Source organism: Clupea harengus, chromosome 14, assembly GCF_900700415.2.
Source record: "Clupea harengus chromosome 14, Ch_v2.0.2, whole genome shotgun sequence".
Lineage (NCBI taxonomy): Eukaryota > Metazoa > Chordata > Actinopteri > Clupeiformes > Clupeidae > Clupea > Clupea harengus.
The window spans coordinates 6,964,582-6,985,666 of NC_045165.1; the positions used below are offsets into that span (position 1 = coordinate 6,964,582).

Consider the following 21,085-nt stretch of genomic DNA (forward strand, 5'->3'; position numbering starts at 1 on the left):
GTGCACTATCAGCTTCCACACTAATATTAATTTTGACCTCACATGTTCGAATAGTTACATTTGCATATGATAAAGAAATGGACACTGTACACAGAGGAATACAAAAATACCTTCTTTTTTAATATGGCATATCAGAACAAAAAAAAGAAAAATCAAAAACAAAATGCATTTGTAGAAAAAATAAAAAGCTCTCATGCATGCCGTTTTCTTTCTTTTGTTGTTCTCTTTTGAAGACAGACCGACTTACTGGGTGAATAACTGACTTCACTAACTAACTTTCTGCTCTGAGCTTGATGTGTAAGAATACGCTTTCCCCAAAACTATTCTGTCGCGAAGCAGTTTGAAGAAAGCGTAGTAGTTGCTGAATAGGATGAGGGCTAATGATATTGTCTGATGCCACTTCTCTGAGCACATTAGTGAGTAGAGCTGGTAAAATATCATGGAACCTTCTAGAATGATGAGGATATTTAATATTCGAAGGGGCTTGTTGAAGAAAAACTGTATGGAAAAAAAAAAAGGAGAGAGAGAGAGAGAGAAATGTTAGTTCATGCCACAAGTACACATTATATAAAGAATTAAAATCTGTATTAAAACATAACAAAAAAAAAAAATCATCCCAAGTTTGAACAACATAGCCGTCTCATCTTGCTGCGAGAGGCACATGCTCTCCCATGCACAATCTCTAGATCAGCAATGCATTCCAACCATTTTAGAACCCGTCAGAAAAGTGTACTCACATAAAATCGATAATGTGAAACGTCTGAGGGCACCGCTACATTGTAGTGGCCCATGGCTTTGTAGACGTTCTTGTTGTGTTTGACCAGCACCCCCTGCGGCCACATGTACTCCTCTGTCCATCTGGTACACATATGAGGAGATGCAGTCATTACAACTTCCGCTTTCAACTTATTTGTAAAAAACCAGTGCTGGCAGGCTGCTAGGGCAGTACTTCTCAAGCCAAGAAATGAAATGATGCAAGCAACTCCACAAAACACATGGTAAAACTGCACCCCCCACATCGTCCCTATAGTTCAGTAAGAGCAGCTGAGGACCCCCCCCCCCCTTACACTCCAGGGGTGCAAACTCATCAGGGATGAAAAAGGTGACAACGATGAGAACCCCCTAGGAGGGTCCGGGGCATGCTCCCCGGGGGGGAATATATTTTATATATAAGAACATTTTGCACATTTTAAAGTTCAATGCATCAATCTGGTGCACTTTGACAACAAAATTATGAGGCTAGATCTATGAAAAACTTTGTGCTGTTGTAAACAATTTTGTGCTCTGGTAACAGTTTCATCATAAACATTCCTGTGTTGAATGTTGCACGGGCACAGGCCAACCCAACCACCCACCCCAATACCCTCCCGACCACCCACTCCAGTCCACTTCACCGAAGCACATTACGTCACAGATCTCCATCAGGTATTAAGCCAAAAAAAGGGCCAACTATAGTAACTCAACAGAGCAGCCCATACAGCACAGGATAAACGCCCTGTTTTGAGAAGTGGGTATACGCAATGCTGACTGAACAATAAGTGGGTATGCTCCGTATACCTGCGTATACCCTGGACTACACCACTGCACTCTCCACGTTGTCCCTATAGTTCAGTAAGAGCAGCTGAGGACCCCCCACTCCCCCTTACACTCACATGTGTTGCAGGACGTTGCTGCAGAGGGCAGGGTCCACCTTCTGCCAGCAGCCCAGGTGCGCCGCAGCTTTGTGCAGCAGGTCGCAGTAGCGGGGCGGCAACAGGTGGCGCATGAGGATGACCGAGGTGCTCACCGACACGAGGATGAAGAGCTCACACGACCAGCGCTTATCCACATACTGAGTACTCTGCAGAAGAGGGCCACACACATAAACGCAAAAAAGAGCTTACTTTTTGTTAACTGGGGGGGGGATTTGTAGATCTATCTGATCACCTGGATTGTTGCATATGTTCAACAATAATACACCAATAATGTAATAGATGTGGCTTAGGTTTGATAGTCCTTACAGGTGTGACACCAACCAACAATTTACAAGTAAACTAGTCGTACCGCATAGCTGTGAGTACTATGACCACCGCAGAACGTGAGCAAGAATTCGGTGAATTAACAACATATTTTCTGTTCCAAGAAAAAGTGTGTTATTTTGAATGATTAAGTTTCTGGGAACAATAGAGTAAAACGTTTGTTGTATATCTACTTCCGAGTGAAAATGTATGGAGCAAATGTTGTAATGTGGATATGGTGAATGTACACTGATAGAGTAGGAGTTATGTTCTGCAGTTTTGAGACCTATTTAGTAAATATGAGGATGAGTGTGACTTTATAACAGGCGTATTCTTATGGTAAATATGAGTATTTTGTAGAAAATGTCTGTTTCTAAAGTTTCTGTAGGAAATTACTGTAGAAACCATAGTGATTTTCTACAGTTTCTTTAGTTATTGAGGTACACAGACACAGGTCTATTTACAGCTATTTACTTAGACGCGGATGCATGCCTTATGGGATTACCACATTTTGTGGTTGCTGGTTGCAGCATTGTAACCCATTACTGGACCATACAGTAGCTGGACCATGTAACCCATTACTGGACCATAGCAAAAATCTGGACCCAAAAAGATAGGAAAATAGGGCCCATGTTTAAAAGAATCTCAAAGTTTATTTTTAAGCAGTTCTTGAGATTTTGAAATGTGTCAGATACAGCGGCCCTATGGACCAAACTTCAGCTTAAGCTATTCTTGAGATCATTGAGATTTGTCTGTTGCAACACCCCCTATGGACAAAATTCACTAAAAAATGTGGTAGCGATGCAGCCTGTCAACTTCCGTAAATTAGTTAGGGTAATGCTCTTCCTAAAAGGATGCTTGATATTTGCTGTAAGCATTAGATATTACTATGGGCAGAATCTAACCGCATTTAACCAAACTTTAGTCAAAGGTACAAGTTTCTAGCCTGCCTTTGCGGAGTCTTTACAGACTGCAAACCAGTTTTGTCCTTTAGATTCCAGGCCACCCTGTAAGCCCTAGGGAGTGGTTTATTTACCTGCTTTGAATATAATTCTAACCAGTGTTTACTTCCAACATCTCCTGACCAAAATTAACCCCTACGAAGGATGTCTGTGCCACCATAAACACAGCTAAATATGGAGGGTGCAGACACATCACCACGCTAACAGATTCCACCCACCTTGACGAACCACACAGGCACAAAGGCCACGTAGTAGGCACTAAGCATGGAGCTGACCAGCACCTCCTTCATCCTCCAGTTGAAGTCCACCTTCAGGTATTCCACCTCCTTGCGCACCAGGTCAGGGGACAGGCAGCAGGCGTGAGTGGGCATGACCGTCACGCCGTAGAGCTGGCTGGTGTGCTGCTTCCACGTCTCCTTCAGCACGGAGAGGTAGTCGCGCCCGCGTGCCATGCTGCCCATCTCCTTGGCGCCAATGCTGGCGATGGGCGAGAGGGGCCCGGTGCGGCTGAAGTCGCAGCTGATCCGTAAGAAGGGAATGTACATTCCAAAGCTGCAAAGAGACGTGATTGATCGTTACTAATTCTGTATGTACAGTATGTGTGTGTGTGTGTATGTTTACACAGTGCACCGAAGCCCATAACCAAAAACATAGGTTCAACTTCCAACGACTGAAAGCAATGACATATTGGGAAGTCTCACTGTGCAGTGACTGCCTGCTAAAGCTAATGTATGCCACAAAACAGCTATAGAACTCCGTCATGAGCATACAAATAAGTATGTAAGGAGAAACGAAACCTTAAAGAAACCCAAATGTAATTTCAAGGACATTATACTTGTGTATGTGTCAGTGTGTGTTTACGAGAGAGAGAGAGAGCGAAAGAAAGAAAGAGTGTATGTGTCAGTGTGTGTGTTTATGAGAGAGATAAAGAAAGAAAGAGTGTATGTGTCAGTGTGTGTGTTTATGAGAGAGAGTGTGTGTGAGAGAGAGAGCTAAAGAAAGAAAGAGTGTGTGTGTGAGAGACACACAAAGAGAGAGGTACTATCCTTGGGGCACTTACGGGTAACACAGAAACAGTAGACTCAGCACTGAGTAGGTCCTGAAAAGGTGGATGAGTGAGTGACACAGACTCCAGCCAGTCAGGGTGAGCACAGCGAAGCGAGCCGTCACCAGGAAGATGGAGTGGGGAAACGAGAGCTTACCGCTCTGAGACGCCTTGAGGGAGAACAAGTCAGAACAGTCAAAGAGATGCATCAGACTACAGCTTGTTCAGGCACCCATTCTTTATTAAAAAAAAAAACCGCACATAGCAAGAACAGAGAAAGAGAAAACTCAAGGAAGAAACGACAAGGGGTGTCGGTGGGGCTCTCATCTTTCGTTTTTCTCGAGTTTCAACCCAGTTAGTAAAGGCTAACTGAAAGATCAAAAACAAGACGATGTTAACAACATTTACAAGAACAGAGTTCTTACCTCCTTTACGATTGCTGCTATAAGCCTGCGTGCCAACACAATGACAGTGAATATCAGCATGTTGTAGTCAATCAGATGGAAGTTCTAGAAGGTAGCAAGCAGACAAAGTGTTACCTTAAAGTATTATGTGAAACACTTTCATCTACACAGAGGCTGTTAATGTAATCTTTCAATAAATTAAAGTCTTGAGTGTGTTACCTATTTAATGGACACAAAAATTACAGTAGTTCAATTATGAGAAAAGTTGTCATCAAACATATCTAGACATCCTTCCCTTAGTGCCCTAAATGAAGCCACACAAACAGAACCCTTCCCTGGACAGTTAAGATGTCAAGCAATAAAAACTAAAACATTAAAGTAAGATAAGAGTTTTATAAAAACCTTAGATTTAAAAAAAAAAAAAAGGCAGTGTGAAAGTAAAAAGCGCTTTTTCAGACTGTTGACCGTTTTTGACCTTATTCAACATATATACAAAAATACATTTTGTAGCCATTCAGGTTAAACTTTAAAAACCATCAAAGTATACAACACCGTGCTTTCAAGACAACCAGACACCTGCTACTCTTCATGTCTGGAGCTCAGTGGTTGGTATTAGCGGTAGAAAATGACATCTATCAATCAATGAATCAATCAATTGATTGATTGGAACTCCTGATGAAGGGGACTTTTGCCAAACCTTAGGAATGAATTACCCGAGAAAAAAAAATCCATATTTGCGTTAACCATCTACAACATATGCGAGTATCCACGTGTGTGTGTTTCGACTCACCAGTGAGGTGTGGGAGGGTGGGTGATTTGGTGGGTACCACCACACTGTCTTGTAGATGTTGACATAGTGGACAAAGAGAGCGACGAGGTGGCAGAAGAACAGGTGGAGCTCAAACAGCACATTCTTCTCCATGGACAGCTCTGGAATCTTGCAGTGCTTCAGAGGGACGACCGTCTGGGCTGCCAGAGGAGGGCTGGACATGCTGGTCCCAGAGCCATTCCTGAGGGGACGATATGAACACACAATTAAAGCCATCAAGTTAAACCAGCAGTGAAAAAAGCATAGCGCTCTAGAATTAGGTATAGTAACTTAATTTCCACAAACTGTATACAGAGTTTCCGAGTGCCTACTGGCTTAGTTGACCAGGCAAGCAAGACACCATGAAAAACCCCATATGAGGTGAGTGGTGAGTGGGGGGGAACAAAAAACGAAATAGACCACGAGGAATTTAGGTATAGCAACTTAATTCCACAAACTGTATACAAACTGTATACAGAGTTTTCGAGTGCCTACTGGCTTAGTTGATCAGACAAGCAAGACACCATGAAAAACCCCATATGAGGTGGGTGGTGAGTGAGGGGTGGGGGGGAACAAAAAACTAAATAAACCACGAGTGACTAGACAGAGACTAGATTCTGAGACCTGCCTGTCAGCGGTATGGTCTGTTCTTTATCTTTAACCGTGTAGCAATATCTACTTTACTGGGCACATTAGTGTACCCTCATCCTCTGGATAACAGGCCAAAGTCCATCAATTATACAGTGGGGTCGGAAGACCATCTTCTGACTGTTTCTCAATGAGGTCTTTTGCACTTTTAATGGTTTCCAATAAGGCTGATTAGTTTCTCGTGTTGTGGGGCCCTTCCTCTGAATTGTATTGGTCAACATAAGCCACAAGGTTTGATGCGTGTTATGTTATTTGTGGTCAAAACTTGCATTTGTCCATTATATTCTTAACTTTTCCAGCACACTTTGTTCAAGACAGGAAGGAAATTAGGAGCATGCTATGAATGAAAACCTTAATTTTGTAATTGTCCAAATCCTTCATAAATTTTTTATTTTTTTTTAAACATTAGAAAAATATTGCAAACATGGACTTGAGAGCAACAGAAATACTGACATCATGTCCAATGTGGAGCACCACCTTAAACTAAAACATCTGTGAGCAAAGGGTACACAGCCATCATCTTGCCAACTACAGGCCAGAATCCAGGCCTCAATCTCTTACCTTGTCCGTGACCGCACCCCTGTAACTGGGGAGCTGGTTGAGTGGCTTCCATTGCCAACAGATTGTTCGCTGCCCAGCGGAGACCTGCAGTACGTGGTCCGGTTGGCTCCTCTCCGACCACCTGCCATTCCAGAAGATCCCGTGTCTTCTCTTTCCGGCCTTTCTGTTCAAACTGGCTCTGTGCTTGCTGATCAGTGTGCAATCCTCTGGTGTTAGTGCCTCACCATAGAAGAGGAAACTGCATAGCAAAAAAAAAAAACGGAAATTAGAATGTCACCAATGAAGAGTACATTACACATTTCAGAGACGGGGCTCAAATTCACTCCCACACTTACAGATTTAAATGTGTCATTAAATTGCTAGAAGGTTAAGTTCTATAAGTAACTGTTCTAGGCCTCTTTTCTTTTCATGTCAGTCTTCAGTCAACTGGTTTCAGTTGAACTTCCTGGGTCGCAAAAAGGCAACCAACTGACAGTGACAAAGTTGCTTAGAGAAATTCTGTTTCTGTTCCGTTCTATTGTATTCTAGATCTTTAAGAAACCAGGCAATTGTTTTCTGACAACTGGGATGATACACAATACATGTAGCCTACGCAATGGCTGCACCACAGTAGCACACACAGATGTGACAAAACAGGTTAACAAATTACACCAAAGAGATCACACTGATAAAGGCTGGTTCTTCTCTGATGAGCAAATCCTTTCCCCGATACCTAAAAATGCTATTTAACGACTCTTGAAAAATCAGAACATATATTACACAAATAGGAATACATAATAAACAAACGCCAGTTCACTTAAATGTGCTGTGGGCATTTGTCAAACAAGAAGATGTTTCCAGAACGATAACTAAAAAGTAACAAGGTTGTGTAATAGTACTGGGCATTCTCTGTATCATGGATCTTTGTTTTGATTGTTTAAATCCATTGTCTGAACCCAAATGCCTAATCGATATTAAGATTGGTAAATGCAGTACTTGTTTCGCAATAAACCCCCAACGTGCTCCTTTAAATGCAATGCGTCCAAAAGCTTCCAAAAGTAGCTTTTCACTCTAAATTTAGCAAATTAATTTCAATGACCAAACCTGCAAAAGTAGGCTACCACATGTTTGGCCCGCCTTTCACAGGAATGAACAAAAACAGCTTGTTGCTGCAGCCCTGCTAACTCCATCAAGCAGTCTGATCCATCTAATCATTGTCATCGGCGTTGGCAAACTTGAATAAGATCTTCCGGAGAAGAATTGGATAAGTTTCATGACATACAAAAACACACCTACCAAGTTCAAATGATCACTTGTCCAAATGTGCTCTATGTTTTGTCTGCAGTGTGGTGGTATACTCATAAGGATGCATTTAAGCCCAGCCCTGTTTAGTAGGCCTGAATTATCTAATCACTTTACCCTTTTAAGGTCTTCTACTGCTTTGCATCTTGTTTCAGGACGCATTCCAGCGTCAGCAAGCTAACATTATCTGTCAATACAGGAAAGAAAAGCAAACTGACGTTGCATGGACATTATGCAACACCTAAACTTGCATTGCCAATGCGTTAGCCCGTCTGCCAAAGTATCAAATGAAAACAAATGAAATGCATTCACACACGCACGTTCAACAAGCAAGCAAGCTCTACAACCGAGAAGCTGTTTGACAAGATAAATTACCCATGGTCTTAAGAATGGTCCCTGAATTAGGTAGCAGGAGTTATAGTTGACCTACCTTGGACGAAAGTAATACTAACCTCACGTTAAGATAGGTTAGATTTTGCGGAAGCAACTAGAGCGGATTGATAGCTACCTATGCTAACTGTATTGTTTTTACTTAGCGTTTGAAAGCATTTGATTTGACATGTATTGTTTGCGTGAAAACATGTGCTGAAACATCTGCTCGCACACCAACCATACTCCATAAGAACAGCAGGAAACATGCCCAAACACAAAAGACTGCGGCCTAAGCTCAACTAGCTGGTTAGCTAAATGGCTAACATTAGCCTCAGAAACCCAATCGTGACAACGTCAATTAGCGAACGAGGGCTTACCAGTGTCCAACTGGAGATTTAACTTCCCAAATTGTCGACAATGCATTAAGCGAAAACTATATTTGGCACCGTTTTTGTAGCTTGATTGCGTTTTCACTTACAGTGAGTGCTGGGACTCATTATGTTGGTGAGGTAGCTGTAGTCAGCTAACAGTTTGGTACTACAAATGTGTTGGGGAGGGTAGGGGTGTAAGTTGGTATAATTTATGAGGGAGGAGTGTACATTTTAAAGGGACAACCTCTTTATTCCATTCCATTTTTTAAGATCATAGCTAGGTCCTTCACAATTAACTGAAAGGGGTGCATGTTTTCATCCTATTCTTACAGTCTTGTGGTGTTGACAGAAGGGAGTGTTTTGCCTTTTATAAATGTGGTTTGTTTGGCAGTCTATGAGTATGCTTGCTTATCCCAAATACAACTACAAATGTATTGTCAAGTATAAAGTAGACCAGACCATGGGCTATAATGGATGTCGAATGCAGGATAATCACCCCTGTTACTGCTGGACTTGGTTACAGTTACATTGAGATTTACACTGAGTGCTCCTCATCTAGTGAATTTTGGCTCAGGAGTTAATTTCAGCAAGTGCTCACAGTTCCTGGACACAACACTATAACTAGTAGGCCTGCATATGTTATATGCCAAACATCATATGACTGGACTGTTCAACAGTAGAACAAAGTTCCATTTTGAATACTCCGTTTGTAAACATGCTTTCCCCCAGCAAAAACAATTCCAGCATTTGACCAGCAGGAGGCTGACTGACTAAAACTAAACTTCCAAAGGCCGAGGTACACTTCTGCAGACACGGCTATGCGCAATACAGATACGGACGTGCGCATTGGTGTGTCTTAAGTACACTCGTTTTTGTGCCGTTGCAGATACGCGCAAGCTGGAGGCACTACGACCTTATTGTACTGTTTGTACTTATTGTACTGTTCCTAAATTTCCCTCGGGATTAATAAAGTATCCATCTATCTATCTACCTGAGCGCATGGGAACTACTGCGTGCTCAGTTTTGCACATGCGCAGTCAATACGGACGTACAGCCACACTGTGCAGAGCCTCTGTGGAAAATACATTTCAAACAATGTAACTGTCATTGCTAAAACACTTCCATGCAACCTGCAGGACATCCTGTCTCAGAAAAACTGGATACTGATGGTTCTCTCTGTACGATTTGTTTATTAACAGTCATTCTATCTCTAGTCACCCTTACAGCCACACTGCTTGCTTACTGACATATGGCTCCTGAGCAGAAGCATTGTAGTCTTGGCATACAAACTATTTTAAATTATGTAAGGTGTACCTAACCCCTCAAGCATTTTTACTTACAGCTCTTGAGAAAGTGTGTGTTTATCTGCTCATGCAATCAACTGTGCTTTTACAAGGCACAAGATCAGCTGAGAAGCTCTCCATCAGTGTGTTTACATGATGGTATAATTCGAATCTTTGCTTAGTCGAACTATGCTTTCTTTCGAGGGTAGGTGCTATTATCCCAATATACATGGCAGTGAATAAATCGAATCATTGGCCGAAAGCATGTCATATCCGATACGATAGGTAGCGCTGTTTTTATTACAACTAGTGGTGATACAGCCCTTTCCGCTTGACCTCTTCACCACTACCAATAACAACAACAATTGATTGAGCATGAATCGCGTCTGTTCATCGGTCCAGAAATGCGTGTTGCCTCTTGGGTTGTTTGTTTGTTTGTTTCTGCCAGGCCGATGTGTTTATAAGTTACATTATTCAAAGGTGAAAGATAAAAGGCGAGAGAAACGCACGCACATTCACACACGCGCGCAAATAATAGGTTACAGCCTAAACGCATTGCCCTTCTGCCAGTTGCATCAAATTGTTTTAGTACTTCTTCGCTGTCGATTTCCAAATCTGTGTGAATATTCATGAGAGCAAGTCCAGTCAGTCTTTTCGTAGATAGATACAAACCTTCAGGATGCAATGAATGTTTGGCTAGAAATTTGCCGAACTTTCCAGGGCTTGATAAAGTTCACTGCGTAACTCATTTAGCTGTTTCCAGCTCTGTATCTGCATCGTCAACGCTGGGCATTAGTTGTCTGTACTCCGATTTTATAGTTTCCCCATTTTAATAAATATGCGTTCATGATATATTTTTCTTCTTCTCGCGTAGCAGAAGGTACGCACAGTGCGTACGGCTGCATGCGCCACTGGAACTCTGTGCAATTAATACAATACATAATAGGCTAATTGATACAATATCTCCTCGTTTGAGTGTGGTTGTTTGAGTGCAATGGTAGTGTATGATCGATGTTGTCTATAAAGGTATTTAGGTAAAGGTATTTAGGTAAAGGTATTTACGGGAAAATATCTCGATCCACCTGTCACGTCTCTGTCTTTAGAGGGCAGCGCCAAATAACTGAACACAACTAAACTCACGCGTGCCTCGCGGCCACAATACCAAATTTCATCATATTTGATAGAATGAAGGACATATTAGTTGTGAATAGTATCACCGAGTTTGATAGGTATTGGTCAGGTAATAGCCGAGTGACAGCTGATTTGCTTTCTGATTTGACAGTACTAATTCGTGGTTTTTTTCAGCGCCAGATAACTGAACACAACTAAAGTCACGCGTGGCTCGCGGGCACAATACCAAATTTCATCATATTTGATAGAATGAAGGACATATTAGTTGTGAATAGTATCACCGAGTTTGATAGGTATTGGTCAGGTAATAGCCGAGTGACAGCTGATTTGCTTTCTGATTTGACAGTACTAATTCGTGGTTTTTTTCAGCGCCAGATAACTGAACACAACTAAAGTCACGCGTGGCTCGCGGGCACAATACCAAATTTCATCATATTTGATAGAAAGAAGGACATATTAGTTGTGAATAGTATCACCGAGTTTGATAGGTATTGGTCAGGTAATAGCCGAGTGACAGCTGATTTGCTTTCTGATTTAACAGTACTTATTCGTGGTTTTTTTCAGCGCCAGATAACTGAACACAACTAAACTCACATAAACTAAACATATCACAGAGAATAGAGCAGACAGCCACCTCTTTGTCACTGAAGAATCAGATTGCCTACCTACATGTCACCGTACTGTCAAAAGGTGGCTGTCTCTCCCATCCTCAATGAATAGTGTTTTTGTTTTTATTTTATTTTTTTGGCTTATATATGATGTGAACAAATAAGCACTCAATTGAGACAATTTTTTTTTACTGTCATGTGACTTACATGTGTATTATATTTTGCTATAATGTCATATCACATGTACAATGTCAATTTCATCATTTTTTACAATGTAGTCACAATGTAAGACACTTTGTTGATTAACGGCAAAACCATCTGTAGTGTGAATCACTTATAACATGTTAATCACTAAAAGTGTTAGTCACTTTAGTAACTAAAAACAATTGTAATTTTACGCCCAATGTTTTCGCACATCCATCTCTTTCATCAAAGGCAAAACGAATTAACATTTTATAAAACAAAATTTCAGAAGTAGAAACAAATCTAACAAGATGTGAAACACTTTTACTAGTCCCAAAACGAATTTACAAGTGGCGAATCAAACCGAAAGGGTAGGTACAATACACAAGAAGTGCCCGCTTTTGATATACCTGTGGAAAGTGTTCACAAACTCCATTCACTTTACTCCGAAAAACAGTTTGATTGACACTAAAGGAACTGTCAGGCCAGATTTAATCTAGAGACATAATGTCATGGAACAGGTTTGCAGGCTACATTACCAGTGAATTTTCTTCCACATTCAGTTCTTCCACAAAACAGATACTAGAGATCTGGGTGTAGATTGAGTATAGTGCACTGAGTTATACAGAAGGACTGTAGAACATTAGCTAGTGTCTTTATGATAACGAATGTACATTCTGGCATTGTCTTAGACTTAGATGGTTCTCAATAGCCCACTCAGGGTCCCATTGCCTCACTGATGGCCAAAACTTGTCACTCTATGTACCGTCTAAGTGTTACTGCGACATTAAAGGTATTGACCTTTTATCGTTGATGTGGATGTTCAAGCATGATTCATGATTCAGCATATGTGCCATATGTGAGTCTTCATTACTGGGTACAGACCTGAGCGGAATTCTAAATCTTCAGTCACATTCAGCTTCACTCTCATGCTGATAAACAGTTAAAGAGGATTCAGTTTTCACGTCCATGAAGAATTAACCATATACCATCGGGGTACACCATAATGCCCACCTCCTCAGTAAAGAGATCAATAGCTGAAGCCTTTTCAGATACAGGGGGTATGGAAGTCAGTGCTAAATGGACCTGGGAAGAGTGATATGGGGTACTGTGAATGTTTTCTGTGGAGAATCTGTTTTGTATTTTTATACGAATTCATGCTTAATTACTCTCCAATATGTCAAAATGTCCTATAAGAGGCATTGAACAACATCACCTGGAAATGCCACAAAAAAGACTAGGATACTCTCGCGTACAGGGCTTCGCGCAATGCGGAAACAGACGTGCCCACGGTATCCAAAGTATACTAGTTTTTCGGCTGTTGCGTATGCGTCTCGGCGCACAAGCTTTGCACTCGATTGCAGTGTGATCATTCTAACCCTAGGTGGCAACATCCGATCTTTTAGCAGAGGGGATAGAGGCGGAGCACTGAAAATCTTTGGTTTTAGCGGGATCAGTCCAAGACGTTTGCCGTGACATCACATCCGTCAAGTTAATAAATCCTGGTAGACGGTCTCTTCCAGTCACGCGAAGGTAACGTTAGTCAGAAAATCTGACGACATAATTCGCAGTCAAACTGCAAAGAAAAGGAGCGAAGAAGACCAGTCGTGTGTATTATACTGTACAGGAAATTTGTTTTAGTAGTAAGGCATATATATTGGATCAAAATGGATACCACACCAAAGGATACTCGCAAAGTTAAAAAGCCTAAAATGGAGGACGAGAGCAAATATCTTCCAGAGCTTCTGGCTGAGAAAGATAGTCTCGATGCATCTTTTACCCACGCAATGAAACTTCTAAATGAAGGTAAGTTAATGAAACGAATTCGCCTTTCCCCCTTCATATTATGAATGCTCACGCATTTGAAGCATGGTAGGCCCCTTGCGTCCGTTTGGGGCCGGTCGCATGGCCGAATGCTAGCGAGCTAACGACGGCTAGCTGCAAGCTATCGTTAGCTACCATTGGTATCTTGCCACTATGCAGACAATAGCTCTTACCATGCTTTCATTAGCAACCTGATGAGGCAAATGGCTTTGTATGGCATAAAGAACCTGGTTGCTGTGACCGCCAATGTGACGATTTTTTAAAACTGTTTTGTAATATATTGATCAAAAGTTGGATACAAATTAGCATTAGTCGGTAGCATCAGAGTGTTATACTTTAGCGCCAACCAGGCTGTAACGTTACATAGCTTTTGTTGGCGTCAGCTAGCTAGGATGCTTAGCTACCTAGCTAGCCTTTTCAGATACGCCATGTGACTTTGTTGTTTGTAGCAAGCTTGTTACAGGAGTTTAAAAAGACCCTCTTGTCTGGTCTGTTATTTTGTGGCAATTAATTAAAAGCCAATATATTCATATGGATCAGACCTTCGTTACGGTGTAGTTTTGTGTGTGTGTTCAAGCATTGCCGGAAGTGCTATCGTTTACTTTCAGTGTTTGTAAACTAAGTTTTTGAATATCGTCTTTATGTTTTGGTATTTAATTTAGTTACTCGCTCTTTCTTGCTCAAGAAGGGTGGTAATGCAGAGAGCCCGTATTCCAATGGGATGGTAATGTTAATGCTGCCTAAATTGGCCTAGCTATGCTTCCCTGCAGTCTCGTGCACCACCAGACCTTTTAAATATGTACCCCTTCTGGAGTCTTATTAGTTGGGTGTTTTGCATTAGTGTGTGATTCATTCATTATTGTCTTAGTGTTTGGAATTTGCATCTGCGTTTACACTAGATGAAATAATTGGATGGGAATATGCCAATTAGTCAGATGAGTGAGGAATGTTACTGTATCTACATATTAAACCAACAATGGTCTCTTCTGCAGAAATCGAAAGGATCCAGAAAGGCGAGCCCAAGAAAGAAGCTGAGACCTACCTTGACCTCTTTAGCACAAAGAATGTTCGGGTAAAGGAGAGGGTGTTGATCCCGATAAAGCAGTACCCACGCGTAAGTGAAGCTCTTATTTTTTTGTCTTCTAGACCAAAGGGTTTTCCTTTGAATAGTTGCGTCATGTAATAGCTATGCACTAATCTGTTGTTTCTGATTTCTTCTGTTTTTTTTTTCTCCATCCAGTTCAACTTCGTTGGAAAGATCTTGGGACCTCAGGGGAACACCATCAAACGCCTTCAGGAGGAAACTGGAGCAAAGATCTCCGTCCTTGGGAGAGGATCCATGAGGGACAAGAATAAGGTAAAGGCTTTTTGGGAACGTCTGGGTTCTCAATGAAACCCATGCCACCTCATACTGACTTTATATAAGAGTTACCTCTGAAGGACTCTATATAAGAGGAGACTGGTTGTTAATCGTGTGTTCTGTTCTCCAGGAGGAAGAGCTTAGGAAGGGAGGAGAGCCCAAATATGCTCATCTGGCGATGGAGTTGCACGTGTTCATTGAAGTGTACGCTCCTATTCCTGAGGCCTACCTGCGCATGGCCCATGCTATGGAGGAGGTCAAAAAGTTCTTGGTTCCTGTAAGTTTCCGAATCCTTGGTGTAGCTTACTTCACCCGTGATACATTTGTGTTGGAGGTTTTCTCTTTAAGATGTGTCGTGCTGCTTTTGTGGATTGGTCTCTGTTGAGCATATGATCTGGCTTCATTGGTTACATGTGTTTTCCTTACTCTTCAGGTCGATAATGTCGAGGACATCCACCAGGAGCAGTTCATGGAGATGGGCTACTTGAATGGCAACCAGGACCAAGGAGGCAGAGGCCGTGGAGGCCCACCAGGCAGGGGGAGGGGAGCCCCTCCACCCCAAATGTCTGTGCCCAGGTTGGTGTTCTGTTATTTTGACCATCCCTCACACTAAAAACCCCTGGGACAACTTCAAGCCGTTATCTGTTTTTTTTTTTAACCTACATTTTAAGTATGAGTGATAAGCTGGTAGAATGTCTTATCTGTGGAAAGTTGGTTGCACATTACAATTGACAAATTGCTGAGGAGTCAATTGCATCAATTCAGTGGTCTTCCACTTAATTTGGCCATCTGCTCATCTAATTCATCACTCATGCCCTCTGTCCTTTTTACTTCCTGCCAGGGGCCGAGGGATGCTTCAACGTGGAGCAGGTCCCCGCGGTGGCGCGCAGCGAGGTGGGCCCGGTCGAGGCGGAGCTGTACGGGGAGCTCCTTCTGGCCGAGGCGGACCTCCACCCTCTGCACCCCCAGGCAGAGGGGGCGCTGCCACGCGGGCAAGGCCCTCTGCACCCCCGCCCCAGAGGATGCTTCCCTCCTCTGCGCTCTCTCATCAGCACCAGCACCAACAGCAGCAGCCCCAGCATCAGCACCAACATCCTGCAGCCCCTGAGTCCTATGAGGAATATGTAAGTCCTCCAATCAGACATGAAAACTGATTGGATAAGGCTTAAGCTGCAATATATTTTTTGCCTACGTGTGACTAGGGGTCATTGTGTGAGTTAGACCTCTGGAGTTACATTGGTGTTCAGCATGGTGTGAAAAGCCCTTATGGTTTTGTGCTTGTTTTCTTTTCAGCCGTATGAAGAAACCTACCCCGAGGGTGCTTACGAAGGCTATGAGTACAGCCACTATAGCCAGCCTCCCCAAGCGTAAGTTTCTGCTTAACCATGTTGTCCCTGGTGTGTAATAGTGGCTGTTTGGGATATTGTGAAATATACAAATTGCATGTGTAACTGCAATGCCATTTATGTCTGCAGAGAGACGGAGTACTATGACTACGGACATGGAGAAGCGCAGGAAACCTACGAGTCTTATGGTACGGAGAAATCCAACCTACATCTCTTGTTCAGGATGTGGCTTTGTGGAATACACAGTGGTTTTATTTATGGTCAGTCGTTGCACTGTATTTTAAATGTATGCCTCTGTTTCTCTTTGTCTGTTTTCTTCACAGCTGAGGATGACTGGGAGGGAGGATGGGCTGCAGGTGGAGGTGGTAAACCTGCCGCTGGCCGACAGAATAAGAACGCCCCTCGCGCCCATCCCTACTCACGACCTTTCTGATTTCTCAGCCAGTTTCCTGGGCAACCACATCGTGTTCTAACTCCTTTTTAACGACTCAAAGTAATTTTTCACCTTTTCCATCCTCCTTCTCTGTGATGTTGATCAAGAGGAAAACGTGTCCCTGTAACTGTTAATGGGGCTGTTAATGGTTCATAGCCAGGACTGCGTGCACTGTTTGATTTTAATTTAATTTAGCTGTCTACCCCTGCTTACCTTGCTTTTTTTTATACTGTCTCATCTGTATGGTTAAAATAGCCTGCTTGACATGCGCCTTGTAAGAGCATTGTGGTTGGTTTGTGAAGGTCATTTTTTGTGTTTGATATTTTTATGATGTTTCCCCTTCTAGGATTTTTTTTCTTTTTTTATAATAAACACCACAAAAAAATCAAATCAAAAAACATTTGCGGCCACTATATTTTATGATCAAATAAAGTAAATGGCTACAAAAAAGAAAAGAACTCGGGATGAAGGAACTCAATATACTGGTGTCCACGTAGCTTACTTTTAAGTCGTTCAGGAAAATTTGAACTGTTTTCAAAACCTGTCCATCTACTGAATGTTCGAACAATACAATTTTGTTTTCAAAAACAAAAAAATTCAAAAAACCTAATTGTCCTTAATTAGCACAGACCCTTTGTTAGTGTCGGCCTGAAGTATACATGGCTCCATACCCATGTTCAAATTTCAATAGCACCACTTAAAGAGGGATGTCTTTCTGGCGCTTCAGTAGTCCTCTCAGGCTCATCCAAATGAGGCTGCAGCAGACCTAATAGCATGTATGACTACAGCATTTGGCCAATCTCTAGATTTCACAACTGTACATAGCTTTTCCGTCATTAAGCGTTGAGCAATACTTGTGTAAGCTTGTCTAAATAGGTGACTAAATATGACCTGTTTTGCTGCAGTATGTCAATAAAATAGTTCTTTCCTTCAAACAAAGTTGGTATTTTTTTTTTTATTATTATTTCTCATGTGACATTAAAAAGGAAATATCTAGAACTAACCTAAAATGTTGTTCAAAAAACTGTTCTAGGTTTTTAAACTACAAATACTTTGCATGCAGAATCTTGAAGTCCGAATGATGAATTTTAACATTGTCTGTTCTCCCAAAAGAAAAATCACAACTTTAATTGCTAACTGTCAATAAATTGTGTATAAACCCTTATTGACTTGCATGACAAATTTGAATTTACTGAGCAGAAATATGTGTGTTTCTACAAAACAAAATTATACATAGTGTCCTGAGGACAGTGGGAAATCCCTTTAATCACAAGATTGAATTTTATTTTACCATGCCGTAAAATTTTAAATGATTTAGTTTCAAATATTTGCCATTTCTATGAAAATTTGTATGATGGTAAAAGATGACTGCAAAGTTAATAAAGGTTTATGCACAGTTTTCTGCAAATCCAAGTGCCAAACAAACAACCAAGCCCAACAAATGTTTGTAACCTGTCAAGGTTTCTTTTTTTTTTTGTCTGAAAAAAGGTTATGCATCTCCAAATACTTTCCAATTTCTCAAATGTTTTGTTCAAATACTACCACCAAAGGGAGTTCTTGATTCTCACATGGTGTTATTAGGAGAGTAACCATGATCTCACACCAAAGACCTGTACTTGCAGTGTGTGTGTGTGAGATTTACTCCCCCCCCCCCCGTCGACGTAATTCAGGCCTGCAGAGTACTTGAGTTTGATGCAAAGACTCGCTGGCTGCATTATAAAGCGAAACAGAGCAAAGGAGAGGAGGCAAAAAACCTAGAACTCACCGCAAACCAAAGGTAAACTAAACCCCAAACCTACCTCAGTAGTGTCTGCTGGCACTGTCTTTACACTCATTGGTTCACATACATGTAAGTATAAAAGAACACTAGTTTCTTGCACCATCAAAACCCTTAGACATTAAGAGACAACAACATTAGCAAAAAAAAAAAATATTCAACTAGTGTACCGACTGTAGTCAGAATGTACCAATTCAACTCTTGCTGAAAAAGTAGGTCAGGCATGACTAAATTTATAACAATTAATGATTAGTATAGATTACATGCTTATTATTATTCATCAAACAATATTGGTTAATTAAAACTTTTAATGCTTAAAAGCAGTTGGATGTAGGTCTTTCCTGTAGCCTCTTGCAGCTCACTTCTAGTTGACGGGGTGATTTGATTATTGATTATGTTCTCTCTTCTATCTGCAGGCAGCGAGTCCCAGTTGTCACAGGTCTCAGGCTCTCAGGCCACAGGTAGGTAGCAGACTGGGATTGGCTTAGCACTACTACACCCCCTCATGACCCGTTGAGGTAAGGTATGATGGAAAAGAATAGTGCTGGAACTAGTGATGGGCTGGTATGTGTTTAACAAAGGCAGTGTGAGTCTATTTTATCATAGTTGAAACCTTATGGTGACTTACTATTACTGTGAAACATGGCCAGCTGGAGATGGTGAATGGTCGTCACATGATTTAACCTAGAAAGAATGCATTTCGGGGACAGAATGTCTGAGTTGGTATACCAAACGAAATGTGACATTTCACTCGTATGGATGTAGGCTAGCAACATAGGACCACTAAATCAATGGCCAGCTGTGAAATGTTTTTTTTTAAAGTAACAATTTGCCACTTTTTGAGGTATGGTCTTATAGGCAACTAGTTTTGGTCCCATCCTCAAATTAATTTTGATGGCTTATGGTCATGTGAAAGTCGGATAAACACCTGTGTCTCCCACTAGCCATCCAGGATATGCCCTATGTAGTCCTGTGTACCGGGCTGGAATATGCTGCAAAAATTTAAAAAACACTTTCACAGCATGACACTGCCAGCTATACCACCAAAAGACACCAGTTAGTGTGTTGGCACCAGTCAGTGTCAACTGGGCTGTTGGTGGTGTTTGCAAGTTTTTTGCATGCCTTTTAGGTGGTTAGCTTGCTAGTTTTGGAACAGAACTCTTTATTGCTGCTCTAAATTATTTATTTATTAATTTTAGATCTACTGTAATGTCAGACTAATGCATTGGCAGCCATCGCTTGTAAGGTTACTTGCTATGTTTACCTTTGGGTCATTCCAGAATATAGCCAATTACGTATACTGGTAATCAGTAGACCACTATACCAGTACCTTTTAAAACCGTAACTGCTTGGTCACTTAGAGGTTTTTTTTATCTCTTCCTATTGGATTGGGGTAACGTGAACTTAGTCTCTGGACCGTTTCCGTGGACCACCCATGTTTAATGTTTTGATTTGGGGTTATGGGTAACTCATGGTAGACAAAGAAGCTTACTGTTATTATGCATTATTCAATAAAACTAAACGTTTGCGCTCGTCATTGGAATCTCACTTCTCACTGAATTTGGATGCTAATGCTACGCTGTGTATGTATTCATTAAATGACTAACATTCTTTCTTGCCTTTTTAGAAGCAACCTGAACATCCTGTTCATATTCCATGTTTTGCTTTTCATTTTAAGGATGCACTTGAAGAAAGAATGCTTTATTTGTATATCTATTTTTGAAGAAAATAAATGAGAAATTAACCACAAATTATAATTTTGCTGTGTGGCTCTTCATTACATCATGCTAGCATTACTGCCAAGTTGGAAAGTCTTAATAAGCCTTTTGTGGTTTCAGAGGAAATGAAGAGCCTGAAGGCAGTGGTGTGACTAGGATGTCAGTGTATTTTACATTGCAACTTCTAATTTCATGCAATCCAAAGGGTCAAACTGTCCTGCTCAGTAACCTAACCATAGACATAAATCCTGCTCAGTAGCCTAACCATAGACATAAAAATGACCTGCCCAGTAGCTTGACCATAGACATAAAAATGAAATTCAGTTGGTTTTGTTTGTTCTTGCAACCGCGAAAGCGGCAGAGGATCGCAGGTTTTACATTTGGGCCTTTAATGGTGGATTAATAAGCCAATCATTTTTATTAAAGAGCAGTGCAAGACAGCCAAAGTGTTATCAAAATGACTGGAAGGCTTAAGCCTCTGAACTTTGTGACCGAAGAGTGTATTAGAGTGGTTAATATTGCGTATAATGCAATTAAGACTCCATGAAGTTATTTAATTACCAAGAGGTGTATAAGATAGTGGCACAGTAATGACATGGCACATTAGGAGTTAAATAAATGGTTTGTGAAAGAACAGTCTATTACTACAATAAACTGTAAGCGTTAATGTTACAAGTATCAACCAAACTGAATGTTAAGGTGTAAACTAAATAATAACGGCATGAACGGGTTGGATGCCAGTTAAACCAAATTCATTTGAATGACCAAATAAACCTGATAAATCATGAATGCATCAAATGTAGAGAAATTAAACAACCAGAATGAGTGAATAAGATGGAAAGAGAGTACGATAGTGAGAGGAGGAGCAAGATAGTTATAGAGAGTTCGTGTGAACTAGAGACCAAATATCTTCCGATGGCTGGTTAAATACCATAATCTCTATTTCCATACATTTCCATCAACCAATCAATGG

At 41.2% G+C, this 21,085-nt stretch overlaps 2 protein-coding genes across 5 annotated transcripts; one reads left to right on the forward strand and one right to left on the reverse strand.

Moving 5' to 3' along the window:
• Window positions 1-99: 99 nt before the first annotated feature.
• On the reverse strand, window positions 100-8,654 carry tmem39b (transmembrane protein 39B). Of its 3 annotated transcripts, none has more exons than XM_031580184.2 (9): window positions 8,557-8,654; window positions 6,426-6,663; window positions 5,199-5,418; window positions 4,430-4,513; window positions 4,020-4,174; window positions 3,178-3,511; window positions 1,653-1,840; window positions 738-858; window positions 100-498 (listed from the first exon to the last, which is right to left on the reverse strand). In XM_031580184.2, exons 2-9 carry the CDS (start codon window positions 6,551-6,553, stop codon window positions 268-270), a joined length of 1,461 nt encoding a protein of 486 aa, XP_031436044.1. In that variant the 5' UTR covers window positions 6,554-6,663; window positions 8,557-8,654; the 3' UTR covers window positions 100-267. The 3 variants fall into 3 exon arrangements, with proteins under 3 accessions (XP_031436044.1, XP_012688506.1, XP_031436045.1); XM_012833052.3 differs by having other exon boundaries at window positions 8,456-8,636; XM_031580185.2 differs by lacking the exon at window positions 8,557-8,654 and adding an exon at window positions 7,824-8,406.
• Window positions 8,655-13,124: 4,470 nt separating this feature from the next.
• On the forward strand, window positions 13,125-19,282 carry khdrbs1a (KH domain containing, RNA binding, signal transduction associated 1a). 2 transcript variants are annotated; one of them, XR_004165134.2, is made up of 10 exons: window positions 13,125-13,460; window positions 14,471-14,592; window positions 14,719-14,835; window positions 14,969-15,115; window positions 15,272-15,414; window positions 15,680-15,962; window positions 16,132-16,205; window positions 16,314-16,372; window positions 16,508-16,677; window positions 18,811-19,282. XR_004165134.2 is itself a non-coding variant. In XM_012833047.3 (9 exons), the coding sequence occupies exons 1-9, from the start codon at window positions 13,322-13,324 to the stop codon at window positions 16,615-16,617; spliced, it is 1,194 nt and encodes a 397-aa protein (XP_012688501.1). In that variant the 5' UTR covers window positions 13,125-13,321; the 3' UTR covers window positions 16,618-17,552. The 2 variants fall into 2 exon arrangements, 1 of the variants encoding a protein (XP_012688501.1); XM_012833047.3 differs by lacking the exon at window positions 18,811-19,282 and having other exon boundaries at window positions 16,508-17,552.
• Window positions 19,283-21,085: the final 1,803 nt, after the last annotated feature.